This window comes from Schistocerca gregaria, chromosome 2 (genome assembly GCF_023897955.1).
Source record: "Schistocerca gregaria isolate iqSchGreg1 chromosome 2, iqSchGreg1.2, whole genome shotgun sequence".
Lineage (NCBI taxonomy): Eukaryota > Metazoa > Arthropoda > Insecta > Orthoptera > Acrididae > Schistocerca > Schistocerca gregaria.
In genome coordinates, this window is record NC_064921.1 from 196,083,713 (window position 1) to 196,106,591 (window position 22,879).

Genomic DNA, 22,879 nt, shown 5'->3' on the forward strand with positions numbered 1-22,879 from the left:
ACAATCCAGTAAACTGGAACAGCTAATAATTTCAGAATTAGCACACTGTCAGAATGGAACAGTGTCATGCACTATTAATAAATTTATCACACACAAAGTACCTAATCTTGACTGTTATGACACAAGTGCTGTCAATATTATAATTTAACAGACATTTTTAGTTAAGCTGGCTTAACAGTTTCTGTTAAAATATACATCTATAGAGTAGGTTGAGTTGTCTATCAAAAGGTGTTTCAAACTCTGTTCAAACTGTGCCTTATCTGAAACCAAGTTTTTAATGGTTGCTGGAAATTTATTGAAAATGTGTATTCCTGAGTACTGGACCCCTTTTTGGACCTAGGTCTCTATATAGAGTGTTCTTACTCCTAGTACTGATACTATGTATTGAGCTATTGGTTGGAAATAGAGATATATTACTTGCAAAAAAGAGCATTAAGGAACGAATGTACTGAGAAGCAGTGGTTAGAACACAAAGTTACTGGCACAGATTTCTACATGATGGTCTTGAATTTACACCACAAATGATTTTATCACTGGCTTTTAGACCATGAAAACCTTTGCTCAGTTCGATGCGTTACCCCAGAATATGATCCCGTATGACATCATAACATGAAAGTAAGCAAAGTATGCAAGTATTTTTTATACTTATATCTCCTACATCTGACATCACTTTCGCTGCAAATACAGACTTGTTTAGGCGCTTAAGCAATTCTGTGGTATGCCCTTCCCAACTGAATTTATTATCGAGTTGTAATCGCAGATATTTAACACTGTCAACCTCTTCGATCTACATATCTTCATATGTTATACACATGCTGGAAGGAAATCTCTTACAGGTTCTGAACTACATATAGTGGGTCTTTTCAAAGCTTAATGACAGTGAATTAGCTTTATATCATTTATTAATGACAGTGAAAATTTGATTAGCAGCTATTGTTAAATTTGTACTTGACTTGCCACTTATTGCAATGTTTGTATCATCTGCAAACAAATCAAATGTAGAATCTGACAATGCAACAGCAAGAGGTCATTAAGGCCCACAAGAAAAAGCGGTGGACCTAAGATGGAACCTTGAGGAACACCACATGTAATTAATTCTCAATCAGATGAAGACTGACTGCGTACTACAGAGGTATTTTGCAATCACCCTTTGTTTCCTGTTAGATAGATAAGACTCAAACCATTTTGCAGCATTGTCGGTGACACCATAATATTCTAACTAACTTAAAAGAATGCTGTGGTTCACACAGACAAATGGTTTTGACAGGTCACAAAAATGCCAGTAGCCTCTAATTTATTATCTAATAAATTAAGTACATTATCACTCTTAGTGTAAATAGCTTTCTCTGTATCACAACCATTAAGAAATCCAAACTGTGACTTGGACGGTATAATATTTGCAGTCAGATGCTTAAGGAGGCGCTTGAATACAACCTTTTCAAATATTGTTGAGAAGGATGCCGCAAATGAAATTGGTCGATAGTTTGATGGTATCTCTTTGTCCCCCTTCCTGTAAAGAGGCTTAACTTCAGCATATTTTAGCCAGTCTGGAAATGTTCCATCGATAAGAGAGAGATTACACAAATAATGTAAGTCAGAACTCAACCTACCTGAGCACCCTTTGATTAACTTCATTGGTATGTTACCATACCTACTGGAATAATTAGATTTTAAGGATTTTGTGATTAATGCTACTTCTTTGGGAGTTGTGAGTGTCGTTTCCATTTTACTGAATTTATTTTTGAAGACTTGTCTCAGATACTCCATTGTGCTGATCACCAAACTTGATAACCCCAAGCTGTAAGTAACAGAATTGAATCATTTATTTAAGTGGTTTGCAACACTAATTGCACTTGTTACCAAAGTTTCATTTAAATTTAGAGCTATGTGTTCCTCTTCCTTTTTGGCCCTACCTGTCTCTGTCTTCACTGTACACCAGACAGCTTTTATTTTGTTGCGTGATATAATTATGTTTTTCTCATAATAAAACTACCTCGATTTCTAGATTACTTGCTTAAATATTTTGCAGTATTATTTGTAATGCATTAGAGTCCTAACTTCAGAGCTATTCTTAGATAGTAGATACAGTCTCCTTTTTCTCCCACATGATATATTTATTCCTTGTGTGATCCGCAATTTATTTTTTAACTTCTGTGTGATTTGAGTTACCTTTAGGGGAAAACAATTTTCAAAGGTGGAGGTAACTTTTTTAATGAATACTTTGTATTTTCAATTTGAGTCAGAAGTATCATAAACAGTTCATGTCTTTGAACAATTTCCTGAATTTCTCAATTTTTGACTTATTCATTACCCTTCTGTATTCACATTTAATAGGTTTTTATCCTGACAAGTTTCAACATTTAGCACTAGATGCAAGAAATTGGTAAAGAAAACGAGAAAAGCGCGATTAGATTGGGATAGAATGGAAGACAGATAACGAGAGGAGTTCTTGAACTTGAGAAGGGAAGTTGGTCGTAGGCTACAGGTAAAAAAGAGGGATTATTTGAACAATCAAATTACAAAAATCGAAACAACAGTCAATAAAAAATTAGGGAACTTCACCGAGACATAAATGGGTATAGGAAGGGCTTCAAGGCTAGGACAAATGCACTTCGAGGGGATGCTAGGGGAATACTGACAGACCCCAGTGCTATATTAAGTAAATGGAGGGCATATTTTGAGCATCTATTAAATGTACACCAGGAAGTAGGAAATGAGCAGGCATACGAAATACATATAGCAGAACCCCAGATACCTGAGCCAACTTTAAAGGAGGTAAGAGATGCAATCAACAAATTGAAAAACCATAAAGCACCAGGCTCAGATTACATAACTGCAGAATTAGTTAAAAATGGGGGCAGAAATTGGTGGAAGTAGTTCACAAAGTGATAACTATAGTATGGAACTCAGAGATGATACCTGAAGAGTGGCAGGAGTCGATTCTGATCCCAATTTTTAAGAAAGGTGACAAAATGGATTGTAGTAATTATAGAGGGATATCGCTATTACCAGTATATCCCAAAATATTCTCGAATATTCTGCTAAGCCAGCTTACACCATATGCAGATGAAATTGTGGGGATTACCAAGCTGGCTTTCGGAGGAACAGATCAACTATAGACCAAATATTCACCCTGTGTCAAATTTTGGAAAAGAAATGGGAATACAATAAACCAGTTCATAATCTATTCATAGATTTTACAAAAGCATACGATTCAGTATTGTAGTCAAAATTGTACAGAATTCTTTTGGAACTTAGAATACCAAAGAAGTATGTTAGACTTATAGAAGCGAGTTTGAAAAATACAAAAGGTAGAGTATGCATGGGGAAATTGGAGTCAGAAGAATTTGTTATAAAGAATGGACTTAAGCAGGGAGATGTCCTGTTTCCGCTACTTTTTAATTTAGTCCTAGAATATATTGTACAAATGGCAACAGATAATTCAGAGGGTGTGGAGTTAAATGGAAATATTATGATATTAGGGTATGCAGATGATCTAAACATCATTAGCGATAGTAAAGAATCTGTAACAGCAAATGCGAATGTGTTAATCAAGGCTAGTGAAGACATAGGTCTAAGGATACGTGAAGACAAAACTAAATACCTGGTTACTACTAGAACGCCAACAGCAGTAGATCAGGAAAAGTTAAGAGTTGGAGACATGCAGTTTGAAAAAGAGAACACATTTAAGTATCTAGGCGTGGACATAACTTCGAGAAATGAGATTGAATCCGAACTGAAGAAGAGATTACGGGCGGGAAATGCGTGCTACTTCTCACTTAATAGATTACTTTCATCATGGATATTGTCTGGGAACTTAAAGATTAGAATATACAAAACTATTATTCTACCAGTTATGCTGTATGGGTGTGAGATTTGGTCTCTCATTGTGCAAAATGAAAAGCCATTTCGAGTATTCGAAAACAAAATTTTGAGGAAAATTTTCGGAGCAAAAAGGGATGACATTAGCGGAGAGCGGAGAAAACTGCATAAGGAAGAGGTTCACGAACTCTATTTAAGCCCTGACATAATCAGTATTATGAAATCATGTAGGCTGCGATTGGCAGGCCACGTAGCTCGAATGGATGAGGGCAGAACAGCACACAGAGTACTGGTAGGGCACCTAGAAGCAAAACGTCCTGTGGGGAGACCTAGGGGTAGATGGGAGGACAATGTGAAGGCTCATTGAGGAGCCTAGGTATTGAAGGTGAATGGAAGGAAATAGCCCAAGACAGGGGCAGATGGCGAAAATATGTTGCTGTGGTAATGGACTCTCGAGTGCGGTATGACCAGTGAGTAAGTAAGTAACACAAGAGGCTGCTTGTCATGATCAGGTAGCCCATATACTAATGGTTTTGTGACATGACTTTTTCCCTAGATTTCTCTACAAAGATATTATCGATATCGGTCTCAGATCATTTACATATCCTAGTCCTTACATATTCTAGTTCTTTCTTTGTGTGTCGTTATAGTCACAGAGTGGGCAGATGGCTTCGATCCATTTAATTGTTTAACATAAGATCAGAGTTTCTTAGTGTTTTGTGTTAAATTGATAGATAGAACTTTACTTTTCTATTTGTTGAACGTCTCATGCATAGCTCTCCTCATGCTATCTCTGAGGATTTGGTTACATTAAAATTGGCAGTAAAGTTGTCTTTGCTTTCGTAGCAGCTCTCTAACACGATTTTCAAATCACAGTTCTCAGCCTCATCCCTTACAAATTTGCCTTGGACATACTCTTGTCTAAAGCTCTAGAACCTTGTCCATTGACGCCCAACATTGTCAGTCTTGGAGATAAAATTTTCGTGATAACCTGTTAGATAATCTGATATCTGTCTCTTGCTCTCTTGCTAAACAGAAACGTCTTCCTGCCTTTCTTTGTATTCCTGTTAACAGCCATATTATTTGATTCTGTATTTCAAGATTCGCTCTTCTACGCCGAGTCGAAAAGTTCGGGTCTCTTTGTCGCAAGCACGTCCAAGATGTTATCTTCATGAGGTGGTTCTGTGATGAACTATTCAATGCAATTTTCCGATAAGGCACTATTAACAATTTCACTTGATTATCAGTCCCTACTGTCCCTCCTAACAACTTGAGTCTCCCAATCTATAGCTTGTATATAAATTAAACTCTCTACTCGAACTAGATAATATCCAGGAAATTATACACAAAATTTTCTCCAAGTTTGTCTTCAACTGTTCCGCTACTCTTGCTACTGAGGTAGGGAGTCCACAAAAGGACACACCTTTAACACTTATGTCCACACAAATTACTGTACTAATTGTTAATATAAACATGCCTCCACTAACAGAGTTGAATCTATCTTTGTGATAAACGTTCCAGTCTGAGCTTAGATTTTCATTGCTGTTAACCTCTGTTTTCAGCCAGTTTCTGTCCCTAGTACTATGTGGGCAATGTTATTGTTTATAAGCGAGATTAATTCTGGGACCTTGCCATAGACGCTCCTGGATTTGACTAATGTTGTATCAACACTTTCTTTATTCGATATCCAAGGACGAGTGCTACTCTGGCTGGACTCAAAAGCCATCTTAGTGGGCCTTCAGAGAGGTTTCTGTATCCTTAAAAAAAAAAAAGAAAAAAAACAGATGTGCACACCATATGTATTCTGCTACCGTAGTAACCACTTCCTGCAAGTAGACCGTGTCTCATCTCACAATAGCCGAAAGCATTGACAAGAAAACCAAAATAATTGGCAGTTGCTTACACTTGGTCGCTTCAGTGTATTGCGCTGAACTGTCTGTGTTGGGCTGTATTAAGTGGCCACACACAAGCGGATTTTAGCGAAGGGCACAGATGTTTCCAATGGATTCTGGAATACCTGAATGCCTGTGTGTTAATGGAGACACGACTTTGAGGTCGTCAGCTGCACCTTTTAGAACTGACTACCTGGCGGATTTCTGTGAGAACCACTTGCATAAAGTCCTTGAGTTTTTCTGTTGATTTCATGTGACAGCAGCACGTGGAGGAGTCAACCAATGCCTACATCGAAGAACTTATAAAGTTGCACAGTGAAAGACTTTGTTTATGGAAAATGACACATGAACATTACACAAACAAGAATATAATAAACAAGGGTTACAAATTTACAGTTGAAACATTTCTAGACGATATTCCAACTGTGGATGAAGAACTGTAAAATGGGAAGCAAGAATTGTATAAACAAACAAAAGTTTTTTTTCTGCTATGTCCATTGTTGTATTATGCATTACTGTGTTACATCATAATTTTAAAAGCATTATGAGTTATTTTCTTTACAAAGGATCTAGAACGCCCTCTTCCTAGCATATTAAACCTTCATGATTCTCAGAGCGGTGCTGACACATCAGAAAGCAAATCCGCACTTTTGCTGTCATTTATTCCCGCCTTCCCAATGCTATCTCTCTGTTGCACAAGCTCTGTTGGTTCTTGCGCTCAAAGACGCCTCGAAGGCGCATCGTGGCTCGCGAACTCCATTCCTGCACTATGGGACAACAGAATGGAGCAGTCAGCCACAGGCAGGCTCAGATCACATTTGCTGTCACATCACATCAAAATATTCCACTATGAATTTCATGCAGGCCATCAATGTCACACATCATGTCACATAGAGGTTTGTGTCGTTTGTGGAGGAACATTTCTGTCATCTTTTAACCTATTTTCCCTGCATTCACTGCCGCTACATTAGTCTATCAATCTTTAAAGAATTGAACTTCCATGTGTATAAATATCTTTAAACGCCTGATTACTTTACAAACGAGTTGCTGTGTTAGAAATTTTTTGAAATTTACTTAATGTTCGTTGGAAATCGTTAAGTGCTCTCTTTGTGAAACACAGGAGAATGTAGTCTGGATAATTGGCGCTCCATTTTAGTCTAAAGCAACTTTTTCACGTATCTCAATTTTTATGAGGTCAACCCTCCTAAAATATGTATCATACTGTGGTATAATTTTGCAGGTACATTCAGCGATATATGTAAATATTATCTGCAAAATATGTTGTGAATAGAGTTAGTAGTAAAGATGCAAAATATGTTGTAAACAGAGTTAGTAGTAAAGTAGTAATATATTAAAACGTCATGCCTAATGTTGAAGATTTACTGCGTTTCATTTTAAGCAGAAGTTAGTTTTTTGCGCATCAAAAGTCTACAACATTATGTCTCCTAAACTATGTTTCGCTGAATGATGTAATATTGCAGGTACATTCAGTGATATATGTGGATACTGTCTGCAAACTGTGTCGCAAATAGAGACAGCAGTAAAGAAGTAATAAATTGAAACGTCATATACGATAATGAAGTTTCACTGCATGAACAGCAAAAACGTAGTAAGCGACAAAGTTTTTCTTTCATCATTTTGTAGGGAAGTCAGCGAGAAAACGTTTTGCAAAGGTTTGATATTATGTGTAAAGTGTATTGGAAGTCTCTAAGTGCTCTGATTCTCAAATACTGAATGAAGATAGTCAATGCATTAGTCCGCCATCAGTTAGGCTGCCTCAAGATAACCACACAGTTTCTAACTGTAGTATTCGTCTTATTGTATTAGAGTGTAGGATTACATCTCTTATTGAGTAGATTATGAAGGAATTTAAATTTTTTTAAATTTGGTCATTAATGTCATGAAATACTGTAAATCAAATTTTTGTTGCATGTGGGACGTTAGATAGGAAACCTACAAGTGGTTCAGAGTTCTCAATATTCTCTTAGTGTTATAGATTAAATAGATTTCGTGCTTTTGCCTCTTCTTATTCTTTAGTATATTATATTTCTTTGTTTTCATGACAAACTGCAAATCTTCCGTGACAACTTGGATATTTTTTTCCTGAGTCATCGTCCATAAGTGAGACAAGACATATGAAAGTGAAAAATGATTTAGGTTTTACAATAACAGAATAGAGCTGACGGTTGCACTGTTCATAAATAAGGACGTAAATTGATGAAGCAATTTTCGTTAAATTATCTTTTTCTGAGTGAAAACGTCAGCTTCATTGTAGGAGAAATCACAGTTATTTATTACATTATTTCCTACATAGAGAATAAACGTAATGGGTGAGGTAAATGGGCCTTGTAAATACTGTCTGATGTGTTTGTATGTACATATTTTCGCCACCGGTAACAAATAAACGTCGATGTTTTGAAACGTCGGTTCACTTCTCAGCGATTTGCCACACAAAATTGATAAAGAATATCCGCTATGAAGTCTGCTTCGGTTTGTTATGAGACAGCTGGAGAAGCTTCTAACAGTACGTATCGGAATCAGACCGCGATAGGATCATGCCCTATATTCCAAAACTCAAAAATTCGCAACAGGTTTGGGTTTAGAAGAATCCTTTTATATGTGGTTTAATGATTAGTGGTTCTAGAATTTCTAAGAATTTATAGGCTTATTTATCAGCTGTGTATTGAAGTAACATGTTTCACACAGTGGTGTGTTGTTTTAACTTGTTTTATCTCAAATGCTAAAAACAGTAGGAATGAGTGACTCTTTTATTTTATTATTATCACAATTATTGTTTGTGTAGACATATGAGTTAATATACTTAATATTTTTATTGACGTAGAGGACTCATGCGAGCCGCGCAGGGTGGCCGCCCTGTTAGAGGCGCCATGTCAGTAATCGTGCGGTCCCTACCGCGGAATTTTGAGTCCTCCCTCGGATATGGGTTTGTGTGTTGTCCTTAGCGTAAGTTAGTTTAAGTAGTGTGTAAGTCTAGGGACCAATGACCTCAGCAGTTTGGTCCCTTAGGAATTCACACACATTTGAACAATTTGACTCAAGCGAAGTGTCAGTCACATATGATCAGAGAACATTGGTCACAGACATACATCACAGACATGTCTGTGTACATCCTTGGCGATAATCGAGATGTATGAGTTTGACTTTTCGAGAGCGCTTTGTCATAGTGTATATTGGCTGTGAAGGGCTGCGGATGTTGTGAGTGTTGGGTGGGTGGTGTGGTCCGACTAAAACACAATGTCTCGGCATTCGCATAGTTGCAGTGGCGATCATGATCATGAAATTGACGATAGTCCGGAAATGGGAGTGCAGTATAGTCTTTACACTAAAATAGACACAGAAAATCTGGAATGCTTGAATGAAAAGGTTGAAGGGTCGGGCAAAACTGTGTTTAAAGCTTGGGAAGACAGACTAGATTACGAAAAGGTATAAAATTTGCATCAGTTGTCGTTCTACGCGAAATATAATTAAAATTTATGAAGCTGTTCTTATATTTATGTTGTTAAATTCAACTAAAAGTGCACTTTGGCTGCCTTAAATGTTCCCGTGCTAATTGACTCGTAAGCGTACAAGAAGTGCGGACACTAAATATATTTAAGTGCTCACACATCAGAATTAAATTGTATGTTGTGCCTAGATTACTCAATAAAAAGTTTCCTTTATGTATATGTCCATGTGTGAACAGTGTGGTCGTTGTAACCTTCCAGTGAGACTTTATCCTTATCCATCTATCAATAATCTTGCTATACAAGTATCTTTAATCAGCTGGCTGTGTGGAACGTTAAGATGACGTGAAAGATAAAAATTAATAGAATTTTTTCTGTACTCACAGTCTGTACTTTGATTTGATGTCGTGTAACAGTTTCGTTAAAGAAAGACACATGTCAGTTTAATACATTAGTCCATACCACTTTGGAACGTATTCCTGTTAATCCCTATTTCTATTTTATGTTAAATCTAACTTGCGGCTGTTTTTCGATTGAGTTTAGAAGTTGATTGGCACTGCGCCACAGCCGAAATAATCATTTTTAAATAATGTTAAGCAATATTATTTAATGCTGAAGTACACTGGTTAAACCTATTGTCTTCCTTCTGCGTTGTACTTACTATGAACTGAGTATGCTGCACAATTAACATTTTCAAAAGGGAGAGTAATTTTGCAGTAAGATAATTGGTAACTAGTACAGATAAATTATTCGGAACTCTTGGCTAAGAGTAACCTATATATGCAGTTGTATTATAAATCTGTTGGCACACTGAAAGTAAAATTTTGTATTTGTTTGTTAAAAAATATTCATATATTTTGAATTTTATGTTATATACAGCCTGAGTGAAACACATCAGATTTGCTTGTCCCATTGGACTGGTCACGGATAGAAAAACTTAAGTTCTTTGTTGGCTACACCTAGTGGATGCACAGTATTATACCAGTATGATGAAAAGGCTTACACAACAATGGTGGTAACTTCACATTACCTGAGGGCTGTGGCACCGACCCCCGTAGCTCTCGGGGGGGAATGAAAAATGTAGTGTAGTGTGAAAATGATTTCACATTTGGTGCTGTGCAGGTGTTTTACAGGCTTGGAACTGGATTTTTTGATAGCTGCTTACAGGTCTTCAGAAATATTAAAAATAATCTGTATACCAGGATCTGTCTCTCTCCACCCTCCCAAACAAACATTCATCTTGGCATCTACACTATATTGATATTCAATTACAGCTAAACCTACTGATGGTACTTTATGAACCTATTGTGACAACTCTGCTTAGTTACAAATTCTCAAGCTGTTCATTTTTCTGTGACCTGTTATACTAAACGTGATAGATAATTATTTTCCAATTGAAAAGCACAGAAGCAAACCATACATAGTTTAAAAATATGAAGATTAGTATGTGATTCATGATCAGCATCAAATAAATCTGTCAAAATCTCAATATCAGTTGTATGTTTACTTCATAGTTAGTGTAAATGATCTGATGATGTATCAGAATTGTTTCTACTTTCCATTCTGTGGAATGTGGTCTGCTGAGAATAAAGTGGAACTAAATTGGAGAGGCTGCTTTGAATAATTGACAGTCAGCTATTGTCAATTATACTGTGACTTTTTTGTAGTACAAGAAGTTTTGTCTTGTTATCTGCTCTGTTCGCACATCTCTTCTGAAGAGTGAATTTAGGAACAGCATGTTCATTGTTTTAATGAGTGATAGAGCTTTGCAACATCTATTCATGAAAGAACACTTGCTTTATAATGTTTCCCTATCGCCTGTAGTATCATGTAACGTAACTATTTACTGTCTCTCATTCTATTTAAGAATTGCTACCTCCAATTCTGCTTATGTTGTTCAGTATTACATTGACCTGTAATATTCTTTTAGACAGCCAGGAAAGAGTTTCAAGTCAGAAATTACGTTGCAGGGGGAAAAAAACAGCTAATGGCTAACTTGTGTAATATTACCAAAAGGAAACAAGAAAATTTTATTTAATAGTGGCACTACCTTTTCAAGAAAGTTGTATCAATAGCAAGGAGAAAGGTTACCACAATTCTGAGGCATCCAATTGACTTATTAGGATAGAAGGAATATGAGTGAAAGAGGTAAGATTCTGTGAAAGAAAAGGTTAATGGTACAAAAGGTAACATGTACAAGCAATTGTAAATTGTGTGGAGGAGGGAGGACGGTGCAGCATAGGTCTCTGATTAGATGTGCATTGTGGGATATGAGGATGAGGGGGATGGTGTTGACTGAAGTAGTTTGGAGGTAAATAGGATGCTGAAATTATGTTATTGGTAGAGATGATCTATCTTGCATTCTGACAGTACAATACTGAATCATATTACGAGGGCTATTCGGAACGTAAGGAACGATAGGTTGTGATATGGAAACCACCCTGAAAATCAAAACGCTTTTATTTGCAACAGTTAGCTACAACTTCCAGCTACATATCTCCATGGTCACCGATCTGACTTAGACGTTTGTTGTTGCATTGTACCAACTTTCCAATACCATCGTTACAGAAGGCAGCCGCCAGTGCTTTCTTTTCTGCCAATTCTCTACGCTGGCCTACAGCTCACTGTCTGTGCCAAAATGTGGTCTTCATAGCCTGCGGTTCATGTGAGCAGGGATGAAACTCGGAGGGAGACAATTATGGGTTATATTGTGCAGGAGAATTGCCCCTGCAGAATGTGGCTGAGAATTGTCTTGAAGAAGAAAGCACATGACAGTTATGTAGTGTTGATTGCATAGCTTCAGGCGAAATTTCCCACCAGGTTCTTGTACTCGGTGGGAGACACTATTGTCCTAGGTATCTTTGTGTGTTCCCTATGTGCTCGGAGCTAAAAAGAATGATGTAACGCGATCAACGGGCCTACTAGACGCACTACCCAACACACCTGTGCAAAACTTCACCGGATTTTCACTGTGTTTTCCATTTCACACACGATTGTTCCTTACTTCCCGAATAACCCTTGTACGATATAAATGCGTCATGCATAAGGGATGACGTAATACATATAAGTTTTTTTGAATAATGTAAAGCTGTGAGTACTGGGCGTGAGTCGTGCTTCGGTAGCTCAGATGGTAGATCACTTGCCCGGAAAAGGCAAAGGTCCCGAGTTCGAGTCTCTGTCGGGCACACAGTTTTAATCTGCCAGGAAGTTTCATATCAGCGTACACTCCGCTGCAGAGTGAAAATCTCATTCTGAAGAAGGTGTCTGCCTTGGGGAGCGGGGGTGGGGGTGGCACACAATAGGTAGGTTTTGGAAGGGGTGGCAGAATAAACAGTAATCATTGATCACAAACATTTTTTGGCTATAGGTAGAATTGAAGTATTAACTGATTTAGAAACGTGAGGTGTGCTCTTAAGACGAATGATAGCATTACTACAATATATTTGTCAAATTTAGCACTGAGAAACTACAGGGAAACCAACAGATATTAGTCTGTAATACTGAACAGTTGTTATATTTGCCCTGGTACAAGTTCCGTTGAGTTTGTTAATTGGGAGTGTTGTCTTTGTGAGTAGATGGAGTGTTAAAAGGTTGCAGGTGAGTTAGAGGACCAGCAGGGATATTGATTCAATTTTACTGCAGGAAAAAGATGTGATTTGCCTATTTTATACACACTGTGCTTGTAAATGGGAATGTATACTTCGGTAATATTAATTTTGAGGCACTTGGACTGTAACATATGAATTGTGTACTGTTATTTGACATCTTATGTACTAGGAGGATAGAAAGTTTAATGGTAAATGTTTATGTTGGGAGTAATCTGAAAATGCATGATGTAAGTGTAGTGCAGCAGTAGGCGTAAGAAATTGTTGAAGTACCTTTTGAGACAGCATGATCACTTGGTCATTGTGAAGGCAGTGTGCATTGGGGCATCAAAAGTTGCTGTTGTAGAACACCAAGGTGAGCCCAAAAACAGGAGAAAATCACTGTGTAGATCATTTTTATTAGTGTCAAAGTAGACAATGGGGAAATGTTGAGGAAGGAAATAGGAAAGGGTGTCTGTGAAATGTTGGGTTGTTGTAACAGACCTGGCAGATATTACCATGTTTAACTAAAAGGCAGATGTTTACAAATTTTGTTCGGGATGACACATTCTCATGAAAATTCTGAGAAAATGTGTGCCTTTTCTCCAGTTGAGTGCGAGCATGACTTGTAATCGGATGTTATGTAGGCATTAGCTATTACCAATTGTATTTAATGTAAGCATATAATGTTCTATGCTTGGGTATCGCCATAGTTGCAATCATTAGTGTGTAAATCAGGAAGAAAGTAACTTGGTAGTGAAATCACAGAATTTGCAGATCTCTGTGAAAATTGTCCAGTACCTAAATTGTCATCATCACAAAACTGCTATGATGTGATTAGATGTTGATATAAGAAATGTCTGTGAACAGGACAACGTACTGTCTAGTCTTACATTGGCGGTAACGAAGTTATATCAGTGATTTAATTCCAACAATGGAAAATCTGGGATGGACTGTAACAATATTATATAAGTAAAGTTGCTACTGACCATATAGCAGAGATGCTGAGTCACAGATAGGCACAACAGGCAAAATATAGCCTGCTCCCACGTGCCATGCTTAATTCTCACCGATTAAAGATTGTTGTTGTATAGAGTATTCAGGAAACTAATACAAAATGTGGTTTGCTTTAGTATTTCACATAATAGCACACGCAAAATAAATATGTAGAGATGGCCACTGTTGAGTTGTTTGAGATTGTTATAGTGTGGCTGAAATCTTCATTTGCAATTTTTATATTACAATATGCATTTTTAATAAAAACAGGCACATATTTATGAAAGTGTGCTTATTCTCGGTACAATTTTTAGTGATGTAGCTGCTGTCCACCCCAGTTTGTTTTACCTTGGCTGCTTTCTATGCGCGACTGTTTGAACCTAAACAGTTATTATTTTGATATATGAATGCTCTATTTTTAAGTTGTCAATGTTACGTTATATTTTCTATTACTATGTTAAAAACTTAGTACAAATGTTGTGGCACAGTTAACTGAGCTTCATGTAGTCTTTATGAAACTCTCATTTATGTCTTGTATCATGGGAATCACAATATTTACATTTCGTGATGTGATCACTGTTAGACTACATATCAATGTACATGTAAATAGTAAAAGTTTCAGATTGTTTACTGTGCACATCATTCTCATAGCTACACTATAAGAGTATATGTGACAAAAGATTGGCATCTAATACCTCCTTCTGAAACATTATTAACTACAGTGTAGCCACTCATTTAAAAGTACTGTTGAATCTGTTTCAGAATTAATAACTTTTTTTTTCAGAATAATGATGGATGAAAAACAGATACTTCAAGCAGTTTTTAAATTTGCATGTGTCAGTCTTGCTATTTTGCACTTCATAAGTAGACGCCTTTTTTGTCACAAATATAGTTCTCTCTCTCTCTCTCTCTCTCTCTCTCTCTCTCTCTCTCTCTCTCTCTCTCTCTCTCACACACACACACACACACACACACACACACACACACACACACACACAGTGAAGTAAAAACCATGTCTCTAATTTTTCCTCACTAATAATATTTCTCTTTTTTTCCCTCAGTATGTTGAAAGTGATGTTGACGAAGAATTGCTGTTCAAAATTCCGTAAGTACACAAAATTCAGTCTTCAACGTTTAATTAATGTAGGCCGCGCCCTCCATGGAGTTTATTTTTTATTGATTAATAACAAGTAAATATTTTTCACTCAGAGTGGAGCTTTTATGTCATGAATACAGTTGGAATTTAATTTGCTTTTAATTTTTGTCATCACATATAGCAGAGTCAGGTTGGAGTTGCCCCATAAAATGCAGGATAAAGAGCAGTATTCAGTACTAGTAGTTGGCTTTGACCAGTGATGTAGGAAACATGCATCAGATGTAAACAACATGGTGACTATAACATGATATCAGTGGCAATTTTTTCAAAGGGGCTAAGTTATAGATCAGTCTGTCACCACAGTGATGTTCGTTGCTTTCACATTTATTGGCTTCATCAACAAACAATCAAGCTGTGAAAATATGTGACAAAAGATGTCACAGCATCAATTAACATTATGTTAGTGGTCAAAACCATTGATTAGTATTGAATATTCCTCCTGACCCAGGATGCTATCTGTTAATTAATTTATTATATACAGTAAGCAAACACACACCTGAAAATCATGAACTGTTGATAGCAAAGTGCAAAGCCATGTTTTTCAGAAAAATAAAATTTTTGCTGGTGTTAGGGTATTTCTGTTAAGTTATGCTTGAGATACTTCACCTGAACTGTATTCAGTATAACTTCCTCAAGTCTGAAGGAGATACATTGTGTAAGAAAGTGAATCATGATTGAATTATGCAGTGCAGGAAATTGTTTATTAATCACATAATGATAGGCACTCAGAATTTGAAGCAATCAGACATGGTATACCACAATGATAGATTTTGGATCCTTTGTTGTTTGTGATGTACATAAATGATCTTCCACTTGCAGTTTCAGAATATGCAAATTTTGCAATTTTTGAGATGATGCAAGTCTAGGAATAGAAAATAGTACCAACACACTTACTGAAAAGACAGCTAATTAAATATTTGAAAACACCAACAGATGGTTCAAGACAATTGGATTATCATTTAATTTTGACAAGACTCCATGTAAACAGTTCAGTACTTCTCACAGGACTGCAAAAACTATAAAAATAAGTTTGCCAGATAATTAAAATCAAAAGGTAGAAAGTGTTAAGGGGGTGTATGTGCAGTTGCAATACAATCCAAAGTTTTTCAAGGCAGTGCAACTAGATTTGCAACAGTTATTAAGGAATGTTAAGTAGATACACACACACATTTTCATGCTTATTAAAGGTATAAGTTTTTAATTATAAGCAATTGAAAGTTTATTAACCAGTTGAATAGAAATGATTTTTTTTTTTTTTTGAAAAATCTGTCTGAACAAAATTAATGTATTTTGGTAGAGAGATTGATATATCATTATTACAAACATTTGTGGAACAGTATATTGATATCTTCTTTTGATAGATTTTTGTAGCTCTTCAAATTTGAATGGGAAAAAAAGTCTTATGGCTGTTCTCATACCTGAATGCCTTACTATTGTTATAAAACAAAATTACACCCAGAAAATGTTTCACTATAGTATAGACTAATTGTATGCAAAACTTAAGTTCTATAATATCAGTGGTTTGTGAGAAAAAGTACATAAAGTTGGCAAAATGAAAGTTATGGGAAATCTGAATCAAAGATTTGTCAGTGTTTGTATTAGGTCTTACATTATTTGGGTGAACTAGTGCAAACCATATGCAGTCTTCTCTTCATCCTCAAGCAATGTGTTCTTTGCTTGCCCTCTTAGGTTAACCTGATTTTCAAATTGAGTAACAATAATGTCAGTTGCATCAGTTCTCCTGTTATTGCTTTCCTCCAAAACCGACAGAGTGAAAGCTCATGTATCAAATCTTGGCCTCTGTAGAGTCCTTAGTCTGCCAAGATTAGCACAATTATATACTAAACAAGCATCATATGCTGAAACTTCATCAGCAGTTTCGAAAACGAATATTGCTTGGGGCATAGTTTTCCTATCAGAGAGTTGTAACTTTCATTAGAATTTTGAGTTTTTCCATGGATGTTGTGGATCTGCTAACTGCTGAAATATTCCCCACATTATTACTGCATAAAACTGGAATAAAATTCTCTAGGAATAAATAATATAAAGAAATACAGAAAAGCATAGGGATGTGTCCCCGTGTAGGCTTCTTTAATTATTATTTTTAATCATACTTAGGATTGGAATTTGAACTTAATATTCAGAAACTGAGATTTCAGTACCATGTGGTAAATGGAGATTCAAACAACATTTTTCACAATTTTGGTTGCATTCGCATATGTCCCTGCCTAGAGTAAATAAGCACCTTGGTTCAGCTGTGTTTACAGTATGCATAATTTGTGCTATAGAGAATTAAAAGTGAAGAAGCTAGTTTAATCTACATATTTCCATTCACTAATGAGTTACGGAATCATTTTCTGGGGAAATTCAAGTTATTGGGACACAGTTTTTCAGAATACAGCAGTGTATTAGAAGAATTAAATCAAGTGTCAATTCAAAAACATATTACATAGACATCTTTAAAAGAACTGGACATTTTGACATCACTTCACAGTACAAGTATTCATTAATGTCCTTTATCATTACTAATAACTCTCTTCTCACAAATATAGTGGAAAGCATTAACGTAACATTAGGACAAAAACAAGCCTCTGCAAAGACCTCAGGGCATTACCATTAGTACAGAAAGTAGTCGGATACATGAGTACACATCTATTCAATGATCTGCCAGAACATGATTATTGAACATTGCATAGGTAATGTAGTGAAGTTTAAGACTGGATTAGGGAATTTTTTTTGGAAACCTCCTATGCCTATTTTAACTGAAACACTTAAATTTAATGTTTTAAGTTAATGTATATTTAGAATTAACACTGCAGTATAGTAATGTAATGTTACTGCACTTAAATTAAATTAAATGTACATCCTTGATTTCTTTACACGTCCCAGAGACATCTCCCCTTGGGATTGGAGGAGGACAGCTAATGTAATGTGGAAAGGGGCAAGTGTAGTTATGAATCACCTGCTAGGGAAAGCAGCCAACAAACAATAATAATTTCCATTGGGTTATCTATTGTGCCAAAAAATTATATTAGAAAAATAATTCAAGTCTGTTATTTGTCAAACAATGTTATGCTTAGGCTCATATTTTACTGCATATCTGTTAATCTTACACAATCTGTTTTATCAGTCTGATCTATGTGCTCATTGTGTAAAAGATATACAACATTAAAGCAAGGTTGCAGCAAACATAGAATAAACTACTGAAGAGCTTTTGTTTGCTTCTGTTCTGAGCAATATTGTATTATCCAGTGTTTGATGGCTATTGATTTTTGTTTGTGTACTTTGCAACAGATTCCTAAACAAAATCTCAGAAATGGTATTAGAAACAGTTTTATTCTTTGTCTCTTTTACTTCTGTTGTAGTTTTTTAAGGCCAGTTTCATTTTTAGGTTTTATGGAAACGTTATGCTGAAAAAGTAATTGGCCTGAATTTTCAGATCAAGCATTTCACCCGAGTTACTGAGTAGCATCGATCTAGAGGAATACCACATTATATTAGAAAAGAAAACAGCAAATAGCAAAGCAGCACAATCTACACAAATCTAAGTACTCTGTCTATTCTAGTGATAGATCATCCATCTTACCTTACTAACATTATTGCGTCTCAGATTTATTTCATTGGTGATTTTTGTTGTTAGTTTTTGAGCATAGTGGGAATGATAGACGCCATTACTTTCTTTTATGTGGCTCTTCTATGTGATTAACTAGACACCTATTAATGAGAACTCTTCATTTCATATTAGCTACAAAAATTGATAGGCTTTCAGTCGTGTGTTAATGTTTGTTTAATTGGAAAAAATGTCCTCTTCATTTCATTTCATTCACTCATTCATTCTCACATCTTGTTCCATAAATCCTGTCAGGAAGGACAGCCTTCAGAGATGAGTAGTAGTCAAGTTCATGATGCAGAAGGAAAAGGTCATGCGGCAGTACAATTTAGTGCAACTCTTCTAATTGGATGCCACTTCAGCAACTTGCATGTTATTAAAACCAACCCTCAGATGCTCACCCATTGAAGTACTTGCCAGTCCCACTATTGCTTAACGTCATTGATAGGGCAGGAATCCGTGTTACCAACGTGGCAAGTCCCTTGGCTAACATGCAGAAGCAGCCACTATTGACTACTTGTGAATTATATAGTAACAAACTATAACTTGGGTAATCTACTCACATTGACAAATTATGGGATTTACTTCTGGATTACTTTATATATTTATATCATGGAAAAAACAGCTGCTTTGGTAAAAGCCACTGCTCCTTTTCTTATGTTACTCTGTGACTGTTTTAATCCAATACTTCCAACAAAACGTATACTTTACACAGACCATTATCAGTTGATGTAGTTTAAATACTGTTCGATACAGACATGAGAGTTTTGCAGATTATACATCCCTGAGTCCAAGTAATCTAATGACCTGTCACACAATAATCTCACAAATCTAAGTAAGGGCTGTCAGTTCAACTAAATACTTAGGGATAACAATTATAAACAACTTAAATTGGAATGATCACATAGATAATGTTGTGATGTAGTTGAACCAAAGACTGCATTTTATTGGCAGAACACTTATAAACTGCAACAAATCCACTAAAGAGACATCCTACACTAAGCTTGTGTGTCCTCTGCTGTAGTGTTATGTTGTGTGGGTTCCTTACAGATAGGGCTGATGGGGCACATTGAAACAATTTAGAGAACAACTCATTTTGTACTGTTGTGAAATATAGGGGAGAGTGTCACAAATATGATCCGCAAGTTGGGGTGACTGTCATCAAAATGAAGGGATTTTTCAGTGCGGTGACATCTTTTCACAATATTTCAATCTCCAGCTTTTTTCCTCCTGAAGTGAATACATTTTGTTGGTGCCCACCTAAGAGAAATCAAAGGTCACACGGAGAGATATAAATCTACATTTTCCCCGCATTCTGTTCGAGAGGGGAATGGTAGACAATTAAAGCGGAAGTGGTTTGATGAACCTTCTATCAGGCACTGCAGAGTGAATTGCAGAGTAGTCTCATTGATGTAGATGAACTGTAGGGGCAGTAGAAACTCGGGTATTCTTTCATTTTAGTTCTGTTTCTTTGGAAATTTTCAATTTCCCATCTGAGTATAAAACCATTTTGAATCCTAGGCTGTGATGCAAGGTTTGTAAGAAAATTACATTTACCTGTCATATTGTGATTGTGGATTGCAGAGTTCATCCTAAATTCACTTTTCTTATTAACCACAAATATCTTTAGGGAGTCATTACATTGTTGTTGTCTTCAGTCCTGGGACTGGTTTGATGCAGCTCTCCATGCTACTCTATCCTGTGCAAGCTTCTTCATCTCCCTGTATCTACTGCAACCTACATCCTTCTGAATCTGCTTAGTGTATTCATCTCTTGGTCTCCCTCTACGATTTTACCCTCCACGCTGCCCTCCAATACTAAATTGGTGATCCCTTGATGCCTCAGAACATGTCCTACCAACCGATCCCTACTTCTGGTCAAGTTGTGCCACAAACTTCTCTTCTCCCCAATCCTATTCAATACCTCCTAGTTAGTTATGTGATCTACCCATCTAATCTTCAGCATTCTTCTGTAGCACCACATTTCGAAAGCTTCTATTCTCTTCTTGTCCAAACTATTTATCGTCCATGTTTCACTTCCATACTTTCAGAAAAGACTTCCTGACACTTAAATCTATACTCGATGTTAACAAATTTCTCTTCTTCAGAAAAGGTTTCCTCGCCATTGCCAGTCTACATTTTATGTACTCTCTACTTCGACCATCATCAGTTATTTTGCTCCGCCCGTAGCAAAACTCCTTTACTACTTTAAGTGTCTCATTTCCTAATCTAATTCCTTCAGCATCACCCGACTTAATTCGACTACATTCCATTATCCTCGTTTTGCTTTTGTTGATGTTCATCTTATATCCTCCTTTCAAGACACTGTCCATTCCGTTCAACTGCTCTTCCAAGTCCTTTGCCGTCTCTGACAGAATTACAATGTCATCGGTGAACCTCAAAGTTTTTACTACTTCTCCATGAATTTTAATACCTACTCCAAATTTTTCTTTCGTTTCCTTTACTGCTTGCTCAATATACAGATTGAATAACATCGGGGAGAGGCTACAACCCTGTCTCACTCCTTTCCCAACCACTGCTTCCCTTTCATGCCCCTCGACTCTTATGACTGCCATCTGGTTTCTGTACAAATTGTAAATAGCCTTTCGCTCCCTGTATTTTACCCCTGCCACCTTCAGAATTTGAAAGAGAGTATTCCAGTCAACATTGTCAAAAGCTCTCTCTAAGTCTACAAATGCTAGAAACGTAGGTTTGCCTTTCCTTAATCTTTCTTCTAAGATAAGTCGTAAGGTCAGTATTGCCTCACGTGTTCCAGTATTTCTACGGAATCCAAACTGATCTTCCCCGAAGTCGGCTTCTACTAGTTTTTCCATTCGTCTGTAAAGAATTCGTGTTAGTATTTTGCAGCTATGGCTTATTAAACTGATTGTTCGATAATTTTCACATCTGTCAACACCTGCTTTCTTTGGGATTGGAATTATTAGATTCTTCTTGAAGTCTGAGGGTATTTCTCCTGTTCCATACATCTTGCTCACCAGATGGTAGAGTTTTGTCAGGACTGGCTCTCCCAAGGCCGTCAGTAGTTCTAATGGAATGTTGTCTACTCCGGGGGCCTTGTTTTGACTCGGGTCTTTCAGTGCTCTGTCAAACTCTTCACGCAGTATCGTATCTCCCATTTCATCTTCATCTAGATCCTCTTCCATTTCCATAACATTGTCCTCAAGTACATCGCCCTTGTATATACCCTCTATATACTACTTCCACCTTTCTGCTTTCCCTTCTTTGCTTAGAACTGGGTTGTCATATGAGCTCTTGATATTCATACAAGTGGTTCTCTTCTCTCCAAAGGTCTCTGTAATTTTCCTGTAGGCAGTATCTATCTTACCCCTAGTGAGATAAGCCTCTACTTCCTTTCATTTGTCCTCGAGCCATCCCTGCTTAGCCATTTTGCACTTCCTGTCGATCTCATTTTTGAGGCGTTTGTATTCCTTTTTGCCTGCTTCATTTATTGCATTTTTATATTTTCTTCTTTCATCAATTAAATTCAATATTTCTTCTGTTACCCAAGGATTTCTACTAGCCCTCGTCTTTTTACCTACTTGATGCTCTGCTGCCTTCACTACTTCATCCCTCAAAGCTACCCATTCTTCTTCTACTGTATTTCTTTCCCCCATTCCTGTCAAATGTTCCCTTATACTATCCCTGAAACTCTGTACAACCTCTGGTTCTTTCAGGTTATCCAGGTCCCATCTCCTTAAATTCCCACCTTTTTTCAGTTTCTTCAGTTTTAATCTACAGGTCATAACCAATAGATTGTGGTCAGAGTCCACATCTGCTCCTGGAAATGTCTTAAAATTTAAAACCTGGTTCCTAAATCTCTGTCTTACCATTATATAGTCTATCTGATACCTTTTAGTATCTCCAGGATTCTTCCATGTATCCAACCTTCTTTTATGATTCTTGAACGAAGTGCAGCTATGAATAAGTTATGCTCTGTTCAAAATTCTACCAGGTGGCTTCCTCTTTCATTTCTTATCCCCAATCCATATTCACCTACTATGTTTCCTTCTCTCCCTTTTCCTACACTCGAATTCCAGTCACCCATGACTATTAAATTTTCATCACCCTTTACTATCTGAATTATTTCTTTTATTTCATCATACATTTCTTCAATTTCTTCGTCATCTGCAGAGCTAGTTGGCATATAAACTTGTACTACTGTAGTAGGTGTGGGCTTCGTATCTATCTTGGCCACAATAATGCGTTCACTATGCTGTTTGTAGTAGCTTACCCGCATTTCTATTTTCCTATTCATTATTAAACCGACTCCTGCATTACCCCTATTTGATTTTGTGTTTATAACCCTGTAGTCACCTGACCAGAAGTCTTGTTCCT

General features: G+C 36.7%; 1 protein-coding gene across 1 annotated transcript in view; it reads left to right on the forward strand.

Annotated features, from left to right (window-relative positions):
* The first annotated feature begins 8,889 nt into the window (after positions 1–8,889).
* Positions 8,890–22,879, forward strand: part of LOC126336663 (PITH domain-containing protein GA19395) — a 68,069-nt gene continuing 54,079 nt past the window's right edge. Inside the window, exons 1-2 of the mRNA XM_050000610.1 lie at positions 8,890–9,158; positions 14,820–14,863. Of these exons, the coding sequence (XP_049856567.1) occupies positions 8,970–9,158; positions 14,820–14,863 (233 nt within the window). The 5' untranslated portion in view covers positions 8,890–8,969. The remainder of the gene's footprint in view (positions 9,159–14,819; positions 14,864–22,879) is intronic.